Source organism: Lonchura striata, chromosome 5 (genome assembly GCF_050655825.1).
Source record: "Lonchura striata isolate lonStrDom1 chromosome 5, ASM5065582v1, whole genome shotgun sequence".
Lineage (NCBI taxonomy): Eukaryota > Metazoa > Chordata > Aves > Passeriformes > Estrildidae > Lonchura > Lonchura striata.
The window spans coordinates 72767175-72784542 of record NC_140707.1 but is presented as its reverse complement, the minus strand read 5'-3'; the positions used below and the strand labels follow the sequence as shown (position 1 = coordinate 72784542).

Sequence of the window (17368 nt, the reverse complement as noted above, 5' to 3'; positions counted from 1 at the left end):
GGAACTCTCCAGCCCCTTCCCAGCTCCTCAGGAACTCTCCATTCCCTTCCAGCTCCTCAGGAACTCTCCAGCCCCTTCCCAGCTCCCTCAGCTGCTCCTCCTCGGATTTATTCTCCATAACTCACAGAATTCCAGAATGGTTTGGGTTAGAAGGAAGGAACTTAAAGCCCACCCAGTGCCACCCCTGCCATGGGCAGGGACACCTTCGGCTGCACCTGGGTGCTCCAAACTCCATCCAACCTGGCCTGGAACACTTCCAGGATGAAGCAGTCACAGCTTCTCTATCAAGGCAGATTTGAAATACTTTGTGTGAGATATAAACCTCAAAAATTCAATTAATTTTTCTATTTTTGCATCCTACAGAAAGAAAAATGAGCTCTCTTGCTCTCCACCCCTTCACATGTCCAGTGTGGACATACAACAGCTCTAACCAAGCTGGAAAAAATGGGAACCAAGTTATTCCCAGCTCCATGTGAGTTATTTTCCCCTCTCCAACCCTTTCAATGAGATTTATTCTGCATCTGCAGTGCTGCATGTGCAGAACAGCCCCGGCAGAGAAAACAAGCAGCATCTCCAGCTGCTGGAAGGAAGCAAATGTTCCCTCCTTGTTCCCACGATGAGGAGCGTGACCCTGGGAGCCCCCTGAGGAGCTCCCATCGATTTCCAATGGAATTTCGGGAGGATCAGAGCACTGCCAGGAGGCTGTTAACACACTCCAACACAAAAGGACAAAGCAAATGACTTCAGTATCAACAATCCCCACACAGCTCCAGCCTGTGATGCTTTCCTGAGGGTTCAGGCTACAAAAGAATCCCGAAAAGAAAAATACAATGAGCTCTCGGTGATGGGATTTTATGGAGAAAATATTTTCTTCCCTCTTTTCATTAGGTTATAAATACACCTGTTTGGAAATATGAGCGTGTCCTCGGGACACCAGGGGATGGCACGTGGGGTGCAGCACTACAGGAGGGTTTTCCTTCTCCAGGGACACCAAACAGAGCCAATTCCCATCGTTTCTGAGGCTGGATTAGCACCGGAATCCCCAGGGAGCAGGCAGGATTTCAACACTAAAGAACAACCAACCACATCCACGACAATGGCGGACTTCCATAGGGATGGGAGGAGCCCTGAGGAGAAGGACTGGGAGTGTTGGGGGATCAGAGGCAGGACATGACCTGGAATTGTGCCCTGGGCTGATCCCTCAGCCTGGGATTCTGCCCCTCTGCCCTGCCCAGGCGAGACCCCACCTGCAGAGCTGCTCCAGCCCTGGATCCAACAGGAGAACGTGGAGCTGCTGGAGAGATCCAGAGGAATCCAAGGAACTACTCCAAGGGAGGGAGCACCTCTGGATCCAGGCTGGGAGAGCTGGGAATGTTCCCCTGGAGAGGAGAAGCTCCAGGGAGAGCTCAGAGCCCCTGGCAGGGCCTGGAGGGGCTCCAGGAGAGCTGGAGAGGGGCTGGGGACAAGGATGGAGGGACAGGACCCAGGGAATGGCTCCCACTGCCAGAGGGAGGGATGGGTGGGAGATTGGGAATTGGGAATTCCTGCCTGGGCTGGAATTGCCAGAGCAGCTGTGGCTGCCCCTGGATCCCTGGCGGTGCCCAAGGCCAGGCTGGACACTGGGGCTGGAGCAGCTGGGACAGTGGGAGGTGTCCCTGCCTTGCTTGGAATTCTGTGTGGTGGATGGAGAGATGGAAATTCCTGATTAAAACACTGCCCACCCTCCTTTTCCTTTGGTGCCTCCTGAAAACTCATCTTTCCTCATGGATCTCCTGTCCTGAAGCATGGAGAGACATTCCCTGTGGGAGAACAGCCCCTCCAGCTTTTCCTCTCCTCCCTGTCCTTGTCTGGCTCCTTTCCTGGAATGCCAGCGCTGACCAAACCCGGCCTGCAGTGCCAAGGCCAGGCTGGAGCAGCTGGGACAGTGGAGGTGTCCCTGCCATGGCAGGGGTGGCCCTAGGTGGGATTCAGGATCCAATACAAACATTTCCATGATTCCATGATTCTTTGGGCACATGCACAGATGGAAAAGGATCAGTGGATTTTCCCAGGAGTCAGAAACTCACACACAACGAGGCACATCCATGAATTCCCAGCAGAGATTCCCAGCTCCAGGGAATGGCCCAAAACTGCCCCAGGCATGGCCTGAAACACTGGAAAAGTCCTGGAATAATGGGAATTTCTGGGACCACTGTGCAGGAAGGATTTAATTTACTCCCACACTCAGAATCAGTGACTGGATCCTAACCCAGTCTCTTAATGCGCTTTTAAGCAACATTAATCAATTAAAAGGCAACAAAAATGAATTCATTAAAGGGCAATGAAAAAGAATTAATTAAAGGGCAAAGAAAAATCCAATAAGAAACTCTTCCATATTGGAAAATTAACTCAGGACCTGAGTTTGCTGGACAAGACGTAACAAGCACAAAACATTGAATTTCTCCAAAAAGTATATTTAATAATTATAATTTTAAATAAATTATAAAATTTTAAAGTTAAAAAATAATTTCCTTTAAGTTAAATAAATTTATTTAAAATAAAATTTTAAATAAAAATGAAATTTAATAATAAATAATTTAAATTATATTTATAATATATAGATTATTTTTGGCTGTAAACACCTCATGAGGGAAATCAGTACAGAAGAGCTCTTTTGGTTCCAGGGAATATAAATATAAGGAATAAAAATAGCTGGAAATGGAAGGAAACCCAATGCAGTTTGGGGAAGAACCAGACTGATTTTTTTGGAAAATGAAGCAGCTGAACAGGAAAACTTGGGCAGAGAGAGGGTTCCTCAAAGCTCCATGATCCGATGTGTTTTAGGAGAAAAAAAAAAGTAATTAAATGGATTTTTAATAGAGCAGCAAAGGAAAAAAATCAACCTTAAAAAGCAGACAGAGTCATGAGACACAAGAGGTCAAGCTAAACCTGCGGCGTGGTCAATTCAAAAATGAAATTTCATGGAAAAATGCAGAGTTGATTTAAAAATTCCAGATAATTATCATTAAATCACTCAAATCAAGTACACATTTAAAGCATTTTTAATCCCACTTCCATCAGGCTCTTCCCAAATTTACTTTGGATCCCCACTGTGCTGGAAAATCCAGATGGACCAGGAGCCCCACCAAAAAAAAAGTGGAATAAATAAGATTTAAATCCACTCTGACACTGGGACTGGGATTTTTAACAGTAATTTTGGGTTATTAATTCCTTCTGTACCTGCATCATTTTTCCATAAATAAAGCAGGAAAAATGGATTTCCCAAGCCAGGAAAAACAGGCATTGATGCCAAAGGCCACCTGATGTGCTCGATGTGGAATAATTGTTACAAATTGGGAGTATTAATGTCTTAAGTCAGTAATTATTGGTTTCATAATCCCAAACCTAATTAATGCTCATTCCCCCACTTCTTAAATGACAGAAACTTAATTTTGTGGAATTAATGAACAACAAACTGGGTTAGGAAAGTCTGGTTTTAGAGCACATCCATCTCTACTTAGAAAAAATTTTCCAGCGGCTCCTTAAAAGGTTTGAATAAATCCCTGTTAAAAGGGAAATTCGGAATTAATTGGGTGTAAATAGTAAGGAGGGGCTCCTGGTGAGACCCTACTGCTCTCTCCCTGCCTCATTCTGAATTTTGGATGGTCCAAAAGGAGAATAAGGATATTTGCATAGAGAAAACAAAGAAATAGTTGATTATGTCTTCATTTATAATAAACAAGGGAGTGCAGAGTGGGTGGTGGAGATGATCCAAGTGTTCAAGCACTTCTCCAATGAGGAAAGCTTGGGAGAATTGGGAATATTTACATGGAAAAGGCTCCAGGGAGCCCCCAGAGCCCCTTGCAGGGCCTGAAGCAATCCCAATCCTTTGTATTCCTCACCACAATCCCAGTCTTTCCTGTTTTTTCCCTCCAATTCCAATCCTTCACATTCTCTCTGAAATGTGAATATTCTTTGGTTTTCACCACAATTCCAACCCTTCACATTTTTCCCTGCAATCCAAATCTTTCACACTTTTACCTGCATTCCCAATCCTTGACATTTTTTCCATGCAATCCACACCCTTCAGACTTTTCCCTGCAATCCATGTCCTTTACATTTTCACTCCAATCCCAGCCCTTCACATTTTCCACCACAATCCCAATCTTTCACACTTTTCCCTGCAATCCCAATCCTGTGTGTTTCTCATTGCAATCCCAATCTTTCCTGTTTTTCACTGCAATTCAAATCTTTCGTATTTTTCACTGAAATCCAAATACTTCTGATTTTTAACATCCATCACCTTTTCCCTTCATTCCCAATCCTTCAGATTTTTCACTGCAATCCAAATCCTTCATATTTTGCACCACAGTCCCAATCCTCCACATCCTTTACCACAATCCTCAGCCTTCATATTTTGCCACAATCCCAACCCTTCAAATTTTTCACTGAAATCCAAACCCTTCATATTTTTCACTCCAAATAAAATCCTCCAGATGTTTCACTGCAATCCCATTCCTTTACATTTCTCACTACAATCCAAATATTTTCTGTTTTTCTCTGCAATCCCAACCCTTCATATTTTTCACTCCAATCCCAATCCATCACATCCTTCACCACAATCCCAACCCTTCACATTTTTCACTCCAATCCCCATCCTCCCCATTGCCCTGGCAATCCAAATCCATCACGTTTTTCACCACAATCCGTCGTTCACGTTTTTCACTGCGATCCCAACTTTCATATTTTCACTCCAATCCAAATCCTTCACATTTTTTTCCTGCAATCCCAATCCTTCACAGTCTTCCCTGCAATTCCAGCCCTTCACATCCTTCACCACAATCCAAATAATCCACATTTTTCCCTGCAATCCCAACCTTTCACATTCTTCCGACCGTAAAAACTCCGCGAGCCCGCGGCATCCACCATGAAAATCGGGATTCACGAGGAGCCCAACGTTTCTTGGGAACAGCAGATATTTTAAGGCATTCCTAAAGGACCGAAGGCAGAATTCCAAGGATTTACTCACAGTACACGTCCACTCGGATGGATTTGATGGCTGGGGAGCCCAGGCCGTTCTCAGCCTTGCAGTAGTAGCGGCCTCCCTGGTGTCTCTGGATGTTGGAAATCCTCAGGGTTTCGTTGAAGACACTGGAATCTTGGAATCTGTCAGAGGCACTTCCTGCTGTTTTGGTCCACCTGATCTGAGCAAGCACCAAAAACCAGGATTACATTTAGGTCTGGAAAATGGGCGCAGTCTAAAACTCGGCACAAATATCCAGGATTACTTTAGGTCTGGAAAATGGGCACAGTCAAAAACTCGTCTCCAAATCCCAGGATTACCTTTAGGTCTGGAAAATTTGCACTCTAAAATTGAGCATCAAAATCCAGGATTACTACAACTCTGGAAAATGGACAGAGTCTGAAACTCAGCACCAAAATTCAGGATTACTTTAGGTCTAGAAAATGGGCAGAGTCTAAAACTTAGCACAGAAATCCAGGATTACTCTGGAAAATCGGCAGAGTCTGAAACTCAGCACCAAAACCCAGGAAGATTATTCCTGAAGATTCCAGAGTATTCCTGAAACTGGAATCTGGGGATGCCCTCAAAAACTTTAGGCCTAGAAAATGGGAACAGCCTAAAACTCAGTGCCAAACCATAGGATTTGTGTGAGTGGCACCGGGATTTCACCTTGGATGACTTGGAAATTCCCAAGAAACTCAACAGCTCATGGGAACAAACACTTCATCCAGGAGTCCCTGAGAAGTTGCATTTCATGGAGTCATGGAATGCTTTGGGTTGGAGGAGTTTAAAGATCCTGTTCCAGGTTCTTTAAACTCCCACTATCCCAGGTTTCTCCAAGCCTTGAACATTCCCAGGGATTTCTGATCTGTGGGATTTGAGGCTGCCTGTGATGGGTCTGGAGGATAAATTAATTCATATTTCCATTTTCTTTTTCCTGATGTTTTTTTTTATCATTGTAATCACAGAATCACAGAATGGTTTAGGTGGGAAAGGACCTTAAATCCCATCTGATTCCAACCCATGGACACCTCCCACCGTACCAGGGTGCTCCACGCTTCAGTTCTCCAGGAGAGCTGGAGAGGGACTGGGGAGAAGGGATGGAGGGACAGGACCCAGGGAATGGCTCCCACTGCCAGGGGGCAGGGATGGGTGGGAGATTGGGAATTGGGAATTCCTGGCTGGGCTGGAATTGCCAGAGCAGCTGGGGCTGCCCCTGGATCCCAAGGCCAGGTTGGACACTGGGGCTGGAGCAGCCTGGGACAGTGGAAGATGGAATGGGATAGGGGCTGCAGTGGGATGGGATTTAAGGTCCTTTCCATCCCAAACCATTCCAGGATTCTGTGATTCCAATAACGGGGAATGGTCTCCCATTTCCAGAGGATACATTGCCTTAGGGGCCGACTCATGTCCTTGGAATTGCTCATTCCAACACTTCCTTTTTTCCCAGGGAAAGCACAATTTTTTCCCTGACCCAAGGAAAAGCCAGCAGTGACAGGAGCTGTGAAGAGGCAGGACAGGAGCATCCGGATTCTGTGCCAAGGATCCCAAGGAAATTGCTCTTTTCCAGCTCGGTTGTTGTAACACATTGGGAAAATGAGATTTCCTTTTATTTTCCAGCAGAGAAAAACTCTGGAAAATTATGGAAAAAGTCAGCAGCAAACCCACAAAGCTACAACGCCTACGGAAGAATTTCAGTGTTTTTTTTCACTTTATTCCCAAAGATTCCAGAGTAATCCTGAAACTGGAATCTGGGGATGCTTTCAAAAATAAATAAAATCAATTAAATAAAACCAAATTAAAAGTCCATTCCTTCACATTTGAATTCAGATTTTACACATTGGCATCCAAACTCTGAAAAATCAGGCAAATATCCAAAAGTTCTGAATCCCAAAAATTTGGTATTTGGCTTTGGAATTGCAGAGGAAACTTTCCTTACACTTCAAGGCTGAAAGTCCAAATATTGATGGAAAAAATTAAAGGATTTTAAGGAATTTCTGAATAATTTAGAAGTCCTTTAATTAGTGGATCTTGAGGGAAAAAAAATATTTCATTCTTGGGTAAATTGGTAAAACTTCAGTGAAAAAATGGATAAAAATAATAAATGGATAAAATTCCTTTATCCTGGTCAGTAGGATATGGTTTTTTTTGTTGTTGTTGTTTTGTTTTGTTTTGTTTTGTTTTTAAGGAAAAGTAGGATTTAGAGAAACACTCACAAATTTTCTCCCAAAAAACCTTGGAATAACCTGGCCAATGATTAATTGCAGCAATTAATCTTTGATTAATTTGGATTAGTTTGATACCAATGTTGTTCCTCAGGACTTTCAGATGTGTCCCTGCTTCCAAAAAATTAATACTTTAATCCTGAATAATCCATAAACATTTTTTCTATCAATATCCGACTGAAGAATGATGGATTTTCTATCCTGCATGGATGGAAAATTACTTTTTCAGCATTACCTGGGAGATGATGTCAGGAATTTCACTGAGCTTTTTTTAGGATTATTTGAACCTTCATGGTGGGAAATTCTGGACTGGTATCTACCTAAATTATCCCAGGAATTGGAGGAAATTATCTGAACACCTCCAAATTTTCAATATTTTAAAAATTTTCCCTGTTTTTCTATTCAGCAACTTTAATTAAATTTTTAAAAATTCACCTTCATAAACAAGATTAATAAATAAAAAATAATTTAAGGGCAGAAAGAAGCAGAAAAAGCTCCATTGGAATTCCTAATTATTCCTTTGTATGGAGGCTTTCCAGTGCAGGAATTCCATGTCAAACCCCTGGATTCACAAACACATCCTCATAACTTCAATGACTGGGAATACCCTGGAATTCCTTAAAGGCAAATAAATGCAACATATTTTGTCATTTTGAGCTTCCAAACTGGCACAAAATAAAGCCTGGGGATGAGAACTCCATAAAATCCAAATCCAGACTCTTATTTCCCTTTGTGGACCTTTCTAAATCCTATTTTTTTTTCCAGGGACAGAAGAAGTTGCTATTTTTGCCACCAAGGTTCAGGAATCGATCAAATCTTCACATATTTGGGGAAAAGAAAAGAGGGGGTTTAGGAGCCGTTCCATGGGAAAAAGCTAAAACACGGAAGGATGGGCACTGGGAGAGCTGGAAAGAAGGGAATTAGATCCAAGGATGAGGCAATTCCAGGAATGTTACCTCCCAGGAGCCAAAATTGCTCAAAAATGCACCTCTGCTAGGGAAACAGGATAATTGGGAATGTTCCCCTGGAGAGAAGAAGCTTCAGGAGAGCTCAGAGCCCCTGGCAGGGCCTGGAGGGGCTCCAGGAGAGCTGGAGAGGGGCTGGGGACAGGGATGGAGGGACAGGACCCAGGGAATGGCTCCCACTGCCAGAGGGCAGGGATGGGTGGGAGATTGGGAATTGGGAATTCCTGGCTGGGCTGGAATTGCCAGAGCAGCTGTGGCTGTCCCTGGATCCCTGGCAGTGCCCAAGGCCAGTTGGACACTGGGGCTGGAGCAGCTGGGACAGTGGGAGGTGTCCCTGCCATGGCAGGGGTGGCTTGGAATAAGATGGTTTTTAACATCCCTTCCAACCCATTCTGGGATTCCATGGAAAGAACTGGGAATGAGGAGGTGATCCCACTGTTCCCCAGTGCTCCGTAGTGAGCCCTGCTGCTCCATGTCCAGCACTGCTCTGAATTCTCAGTGAGCTAAAAAATTTCATTTTTTGTTCCATAAACCAGAAAATAATCAGAGTTGGAATTTCCCATTCCCCACATCTAAACCTTCTACAATTCCCTTGGATTAATTCCCAAGGAAAGGGCCCCTCTCTGAGAGGTGTAACCTCGGGAAGATGTGGAATATCAAGCAAAGGTTTGGAGAAAAACCACAGAACTCATTAAAATAACAAAGATTTCCTCAGCAAAGCAAGGAATAAGCTCAGCAACAGCACAGTATCCCAGGAAAAAATCAGGGAATAACCATCAGCAGATTTAAAACACCCAGGGGGGAGCAGAAACCCATTGTGGGTCAATTCCCAATCTAAAAGGCAAAGTTAAGGAAGTAACAAAATGGATCAGGAATCACTTCCCATTTGCTCAGCCTCAAATGTTCATGCAAAACATCTTCAACCCATGATGTTCCATTAAATCAGAGTCAGCACTTCCAAAGGATTTTTCTGGGAATGCTGGAAGTTTTAGGATGGACCCAGGGACTGGAAATCTCCTCAGCTCCAGGATCAGCTCCATGAAACCATTCCCAGGTTTGGGATTTCCACCATCCAACTGCCACCAAAGCACCACCCTCAGTGTCCAAAGGTGTAAATCCCAATTTTTCCCTAAAATCATTGAGTATTCCAAGTTTTCCCAGGAATTTGCCTCCCTGGTGCTCCCTGGACAAGCTCTGAGATCCCAGTTTACCCCAAGCTGTTACCCCAGCCTGAGGTGATGCCTTCACCCACTTTGGGAATGGGATGTTTGGAGGATGGAAATCTTCGGAGCTGCTCCCTCCCATCCCAAGCAGGACTGGGGAATCAGGAGCCGGCAGCTCCCTGTTCCAAAAGGGATTTGTTTCCCTCAAGAGTAAAAAGGCATCAAAATGTGTTTGTGCCATTAAATTCAAACACTGGAGTCTAAACAAAGAGGGGAAAATGCCTTAAACGGATTTTTTTCCACTTCAAATTCACTCCTCGGAGCAGAATCATGGTTCAAAATGACAGAGACGTGGTGAAACCCAGGCAGTTCAAATTGAGACTTTTTTTTCCTCTTAAAACAACAATTTCAAGTGTTGTTTCTGCTTTTCCTTCTCCCCATCTCCACTGATTTTACTCCCCTTGAAGGAGTAAAAAACACGGAAGCAGCTTCACAGAGTTCCCAAAAAGCTGTCAGAGATGACAACGATTCAGCTGAGCTCCACACCAGGAAATGTTTCTTCTTTAAGCTTCCAGCAATAAAAATCTTGACTCCATTACCTGTCACACTCGTTAGGGGAGGGATTTTGGGGCTGACAAGAAGATTTGGGGCTGGGAAGCGTCATAAATAAAGGAACCCAAATAAAAACCCCAAACAAAACCAACCAAGCCCTCCTTCAAAAACCCCAAATTGGTTTCCAGGAGATTCCTGTCCCTCATAATTCCACAGAATCGTGAAGGTTGGAAAAGTCCTCCCAGTTCCTGAAGTCCAACATGGCACAGCAAAGGCCACCACTGCCCCGTGTCCCCAGGTGCCACATCCACATGGATTTCAAATCCCTCAGGCATGGGGATTCCACCCTGCACTGTGCCAGGGAGGGGGAACCCTTTCAGGGGAAGAAATTTCCCTGAATATCCAATCAAATCACTATGGAATCACTGAGGTTGGAAAAGAGCTCCAAGACCAGAGTCCCAGCTGTGCCCGATGCCCACCTTGTCCCCAGCCCAGAGCTCCGAGTGCCACCTCCAGGAATTCCTGGGATACCTCCAGGATGGGCACTCCAAACCTCCCTGGGCAGTGCCAATCCCTGAGCCCCCTTTCCATGGGGAAATTCCTGCTGTGCCCACCCTGAGCCTGCCCTGCCCAGCCTGAGGCCGTTCCCTCTGCTCCTGTCCCTGTTCCTGGAGCAGAGCCCGACCCCCCGGCTGTCCCCTCCTGGCAGGAGCTGTGAGAGCCACAAGGTCCCCTGAGCCTCCTTTGCTCCAGGCTCAGCCCCTTCCAGCTCCTCAGGAACTCTCCAGCCCCTTCCAGCTCCTCAGGAACTCTCCAGCCCCTTCCCAGCTCCTCAGGAACTCTCCATTCCCTTCCCAGCTCCTCAGGAACTCTCCATTCCCTTCCCAGCTCCTCAGGAACTCTCCAGCCCCTTCCCAGCTCCTCAGGAACTCTCCATTCCCTTCCCAGCTCCTCAGGAACTCTCCATTCCCTTCCCAGCTCCTCAGGAACTCTCCATTCCCTTCCCAGCTCCTCAGGAACTCTCCAGCCCCTTCCCAGCTCCTCAGGAACTCTCCATTCCCTTCCCAGCTCCCTCAGGAACTCTCCAGCCCCTTCCCAGCTCCTCAGGAACTCTCCAGCCCCTTCCCAGCTCCCTCAGGGATTCTCCATCCCCTTCCCAGCTCCCTCAGGAACTCTCCAGCCCCTTCCCAGCTCCTCAGGAACTCTCCAGTCCCTTCCCAGCTCCTCAGGAACTCTCCAGCCCCTTCCCAGCTCCTCAGGAACTCTCCATTCCCTTCCCAGCTCCTCAGGAACTCTCCAGCCCCTTCCCAGCTCTGTTCCACACTCTGGACATGCTCCAGCCCCTCCATGTCCTTCTTGTCATGAATGACCCCAACTGACCCCAAGATTTCAGATGGGGTCCCACCAGTGCCAAGCACAGTCTCCAAAGTTTCACCCGTCCCTAATTTTTTTCTCCACCAGGCCGACACAACATTCCCACCCTCCTCCATGGCAGATTCCACAGGAAGCCAGGCTGGTTTTTGGGAAGCTTCTTCTAGACAAGACTAAATCCAGCTCAGTGGAGGCCAGGTCTAAGGGGCTCTGTTCCCACCACGTCCTGCTCTGGAACATCACCGAGGTTATTGATTCCCTGCAGACCAATATCAACCTGTTTGATTAAACCTGTTCCCATTTGTAAAACTCCATAAAAAATCATCCAGAAAATCGTGCTGTCCTTCAGTCAGTGCCAGCAGCAGAGGAAGAAACTCCAGGAAAATCCCTAAATATTGGGAGTTCATGAATCCCAGTTTATGTTCACATCAGAGATTGTTGGTATTTCCAGAATATCCTGGAGAGACTGGAAATTAATCCCACCCTCATTTCCAGGAAATTTTCTGAACTAAATCCCAAACCTCAGTTATCCAAACCCTAAATTTGTCAGTAATACAAACCATTAATTTCAATGAATCAAACACTAAGTTTCCCAGTGATCCAAACCCTAAATCTTCCAGAGATCCAAACCCTAAATCTCAAAGATCCAAACCCTAAATCTCCCAGTGAACCAAACCCTAAATCTCCCAGAGATTCAAACCCTAAATCTCAAAGATGCAAACCCTAAATCTCCCGGAGATCCAAACCCTAAATCTCAAAGATCCAAACCCTAAATCTCCCAGAGATCCAAACCCTAAATCTCAAAGATCCAAACCCTAAATCTCAAAGATCCAAACCCTAAATCTCCCGGTGATCCAAACCTTAAATCTCCCAGTGATCCAAACCCTAAGTCTCAAAGATCCAAAATTTAAATCTCCCAGTGACCAAATCCTAAATCTGTCAGAGATCCAAACCCTAAATCTCCCCGTGATCCCAATCAGCTGTGCCATATTTTCCTCCCCTAGGATCCCAATTCCTCCCGCTGCTCTCGCTGATCCCAAAATGGGAGTGAGAGTCTGAGTTCCACTGGGTTCAGCTGTGGTGACAAAGAAAGGAGCTGACATTTGATTTTGCTGGAAAAGTGAGAGAACTGGGAAAGGGGAGCAGAGGAAAATGGGTAAAGGGTGGGAATCTCACTAAGAGGGATTTGGCAGCCCAGCTTGGAAGGAAAGGCATCGACAGCAAAGGCCAGGCAGGAGCAGCTGCTGCTGAGAACGAGTCACAGATCCTGAAAAAATTCCCTGATTCCTTAAAAAATCAGACATTCCATACATAATATTCCTTAGAATCAGGAATCAGATTGATCAGCTGAACATGGTTATTTGTATGGGATTTTTCCTTAAAAAATCCCATTTTCCTCTCAAATGACAACGTCCTGATGGTCACAAAGTATTAAAAAATGCAATGACACAAAATTCTGGGATCTAAACACATTCCAAAAAGGAGATTATTGCTTGGTGGGAATTTAATCCATCCATACTTTCTTATCCCAGTCATTGGATGCAACTTTTCCATCAGGCAATTCCAAAATATCTGCCTGAGCACATCCTGCCTGCATACTCCAGGTGTTGGAGACAGGACAAGGAATGTGTGGAATCAGTCAGGATGGAAATTACGAAGATTTTGACTCCATGTTTCCATGTTTTTTCCTCTGTGAGCACCAATTTTCCCTTTTTTTCCAGAGGATAAACTGGCAGTCTCCCCAGGCAGGAAAACACCTCAAACAATGTTTAAAAATACTGGAAAAGGCTCAAATCTCTCCTTCCCCAAACCTGGCATGGCTTTAAAAGATCCTGGCAATTCCTTTGTTCTGGGAAAAGGGATTGGAAAGGTGTTGGCATCCCACTGGCTGAGACTCCAGCTCGTTTCCAATTCCAGTGAAAGAAAAACTCGGCAAACTCCAGTGATCCCAAATAGCATCATTCATGTCTTGTGGAGCGCTCCTGGCACACCTTCCAACGACTCCCACGAGTGCCAAGGAACGGAATCTGGGAACGCTTCCCACATTTCAGGAGAATTGCAAGGAGATGTAAAGTAAAAAAACCAAAAAACCTGGATCAGCTTGCAGCTAGGAATAAAACCAGGACTAAGGGCTGGGATTAAGGGTTTGGAAAGGCGGGGTGAAGGGAATCAGCACAATGGGAAGCAAAAATGGGAATTTCCAAAGGGAAGGGATGAGAACTAAAAGTCAGGGAATGTTTAAAACCAGACAAAACAGCACCAGGAAAAGGGGACAGCCACTAACCCGTAACTGCCTGAGGGACAGGAGGGACAGGACCCAGGGAATGGCTCCCACTACCAGAGGGCAGGGATGGGTGGGAGATTGGGAATTGGGAATTCCTGGCTGGGCTGGAATTGCCAGAGCAGCTGTGGCTGCCCCTGGATCCCTGGCAGTGCCCAAGGCCAGGTTGGACAGTGGGGTTGGAGCAGCCCAGGACAGTGGGAGGGGTCCTTGGCCATGGAAAGGGGTGGCACTGGGTGGGATTTGAGGTTCTCCCAGCCCAAACCATTCCAAGATTCCACAACAGCTGGTGTCTCTTCCCAACAACACCATTCCAACCCAAATCATCCCAAGATTCCATAGCACTTAAAGGCTTTTCCTAATCTCACCAATCCAGCCCATCCATTCATGGAATGGTGTTGTTGGAAGCCCAACCCATCCATTCCATGATTCCACAGCACTTAAAGGCTCTTCCCAACAACATCATTCCAACCCAAACCGGTCCATGATTCTGGAGCAGTGGAAGGCTCTTCCCAACACCATAAACCATTCCAAGATTCCATAGCACTCAAAGGCTCTTCCCAACTACACCATTCCAATCCAAACCATTCCAATCCTGTACATGGGAATGGCTCCTAGATTTTTCAGACTTGAAGGATTTTTTCTCTTTTATTATAATTCATCTTTCTTTGGCTCTGGTGCAAATTCCCTGGATTTCGTTCCCACAGCACTCTAAGGCTTTTCCCAACCACAGCACTCCAACACAAACCATTCATGGAATGGTGTTGTTGGGAACCCAGCCCATCCATTCCATGATTCCACAGCACTCAAAGGCTCTTCCCAGCTACACCGTTCCAACCTGAGCCGTTCCAACATTCCACAGCTCTCAAAGACTCTTCCTAACAACACCATTCCAACCCAAACCATTCCAGGATTCTGAAGAAGTTGAAGGCTTCTCCCACTACACCATTCCATGATTCCAAAAGACCTGAAGGCTTTTCCCAACACCACCATCCCAACCCAAACCATTCCAGGATTCTGTAGAAGCTGAAGGTTCCTCCCACTACTCCATTCCATGATTCCAGAACAGCTGAAGGCTTTTCCCAGCACCGCCATTCCAATCTAAACCATTCCATGATTCTGTAGAAGTTGAAGGCTCCTCCCCAAAACCATTCCATGATTCCACCACAGCTGAAGGCTTTTCCCAGCACCGCCATTCCAACACAAACCATTCCATGATTCTGAAGGAGCTGAAGGTTCTTCCCCAAAACCATTCCATGATTCCACCACAGCTGAAGGCTTTTCCCAGCACCACCATCCCAACCCAAACCACTCCAATCCCACACATGGGAACGTCTCCTGGATTTCCCAAACTTGCAGGATTATTTCTCCTTTATTGTAATTCCACTTTCTTTGGCTCTGGTGCAAATCCCCTGGATTTTGCCAACGCTTTCTCCTTAACGATGTATTTACCTAATTAGCATAATTGTCTGCAATTATGTAATTAGCGTTCATATGTGTAATCATTGGAACATGTAATTAGCCCTAATTACACCATTAAAGCCTGCGAGTCAGAAATATCTTTATCATTTTGATTGACAGGCATATGGGAAGGGGGGGTAAAATCCCACTCGTTATTTTTATCTCCTTGAATCACGAAATCTGCAGGAGGATCCAGGATTAAACCCGGAATGGCGCTGGAATTATTTAGAAATTTGATATTATTGATCAAAATGATAACGAGGTCATTCCGTTGGAAGAAAAGGAGAAAAACTACTCAAAAATAAGGAAAATTCGAGAAAGTACAGCAAAATTTTCCTGGAAAAAGAAATTATTTTGAAATATTTAATTTTTCATGTCTAATACCCTAATATGAAAATTAAGGAAAAAGTCCCCAATGCAGCAGGATTTTTCTGTAAAAAGAAATTTAAAATTATCAAAAAGGAGGAAAATTCAGGAAAGAGGGACAAGCACAGCAAGATTTTTCTTGAAAAAGAAATGAAGAATTATCTTGAAATATTTTAACTCTAAAATTCACTTCATTTGAGGAAGGAAAATAATACAGGAAAAGAGAAAACATAACAGCAGTGAGATTTTTCTGTAAAGAAATTAGGAATTAACTGAAAATATTTAATTTTTCTAATTCTAATATCACTGTATTTCAGGAAGAAAAATAATACAGAAAAAGAGAAAAACATCACAGAAATTGTTCTTTGGAGATGCTGTCACATCCTAAAAAAGGATTTTAAAACTCCTTGGATGCTTAGCCCCTCTGAGAAAACCACATTTATCTGAAAACTCAATATTTAGTTATAGTTTGTTTTATTTTAACATCTGTGCCAGGGGCCTGTAGGACAGCACTAGAACAAACACCTGGCATAGAATAATTTAATTGGAACAGAGCGAAAATAGGGATTTTTAAAAAATTATTTCTAAATATTATCCCTTTACTTTTAAATATTACGTTTAAATATTGACCCAAATTAAATATTTGGATTTATTTCAAGTTCAACTTCTGCTCTTCTAGTTCAGGGTTCTTGGGTTTTTTTAGAAGTCTATTTTTAAAAGCCAAAAACAATTAAAATAAATTAAAAATTAAGTGTCTGAGCTGCCCAAAAAATTGGGAGGAGTAGAGGGGAAGTTTTAAAAAGTGATATTTGAGAACAAATCTTCATTGGGAATATAAATATTCCTGGATAAAGATTTTCCAGCCTGATGAACTCCATTGTAGCATCCAAGTGTTCAGGTGAAAGGCAGCAAAATCCACCTGGAGCTTCCCAAATCATTCCCAGCTGCCAGAGGAGGGAGGAGAGCTCAATCCAGGAGGAGATGTTATCCATGGAAACGTCAGCACGGAGATTGAAACATCCCAGAAGGATCACAAGGGGTCCTTCTGCCATCCCAGCAGGAACATCCCAGTTGGCTCCAGTTCTCCCCACCAGACACCTGAGCTGGACGAGGTTTTGGGAGCAGAATTTCTCCACTAAAATTTAAAAGCAACAAACTCCAGAGCCTTAGGAATTCATGGGATCACAGAATCCTGGAATGGTTTGGCTTGGGAAGGACCTTAAATCCATCCATGGCAGGGACACCTCCCACTGTCCCAGGCTGCTCCAGCCCCAGTGTCCAACCTGGCCTTGGGCACTGCCAGGGATCCAGGGGCAGCCACAGCTGCTCTGGCAATTCCAGCCCAGCCAGGAATTCCCAATTCCCAATCTCCCACCCATCCCTGCCCTCTGGCAGTGGGAGCCATTCCCTGGGTCCTGTCCCTCCATCCTTGTCCCCAGTCCCTCTCCAGCTCTCCTGGAGCCCCTCCAGGCCCTGCCAGGGGCTCTGAGCTCTCCTGGAGCTTCTCCTCTCCATGGAAACATTCCCAGCTCTCCCAGCCCGGCTCCAGAGGGACTCCAGTGCTTGGAGCAGCTCCATGAATTCCTCTGGATCACTCCAGCAGCTCCACATCCTCCTGATGCTGGGCTCAGAGCTGGAGGCAGCTCTGCAGGTGGGATTTCATGGACAACATTCCTTCCACAGCAATGGGAACAATTCCTGGTTTCCTCCAGAAAAAGCCTCCCAAGCATTTCCTTGGGAGATCTCCTTCCAAAGCCACCAGCACCGGCTGATCTGCATCAGCTGCTGGTTTCCCTGGTTACCACATTATCCACGTACTCATCAAACCCAGCCAGACCTCCCAGCTCCAGCCTTTATTCCAGAACCACCCCCATCCCTGTGCCAGGAGACAGGAATGTTTCTCCACGTGCCCATGGAAAAGCAGCTCCTGGTGCGTTATCCCAGAGCTGCTGCTCCAGCCCTTCCTGAGCCCGTCAGAAACA

General features: G+C 45.3%; 1 protein-coding gene across 1 annotated transcript in view; it reads right to left on the bottom strand.

Annotated features, from left to right (window-relative positions):
- MDGA2 (MAM domain containing glycosylphosphatidylinositol anchor 2) overlaps positions 1-17368 on the bottom strand; it is a 193832-nt gene that overhangs the window by 108528 nt on the left and 67936 nt on the right. The window contains exon 3 of the mRNA XM_021536048.3: positions 5009-5183. Coding sequence (XP_021391723.1) covers positions 5009-5183 — 175 coding nt within the window. The remainder of the gene's footprint in view (positions 1-5008; positions 5184-17368) is intronic.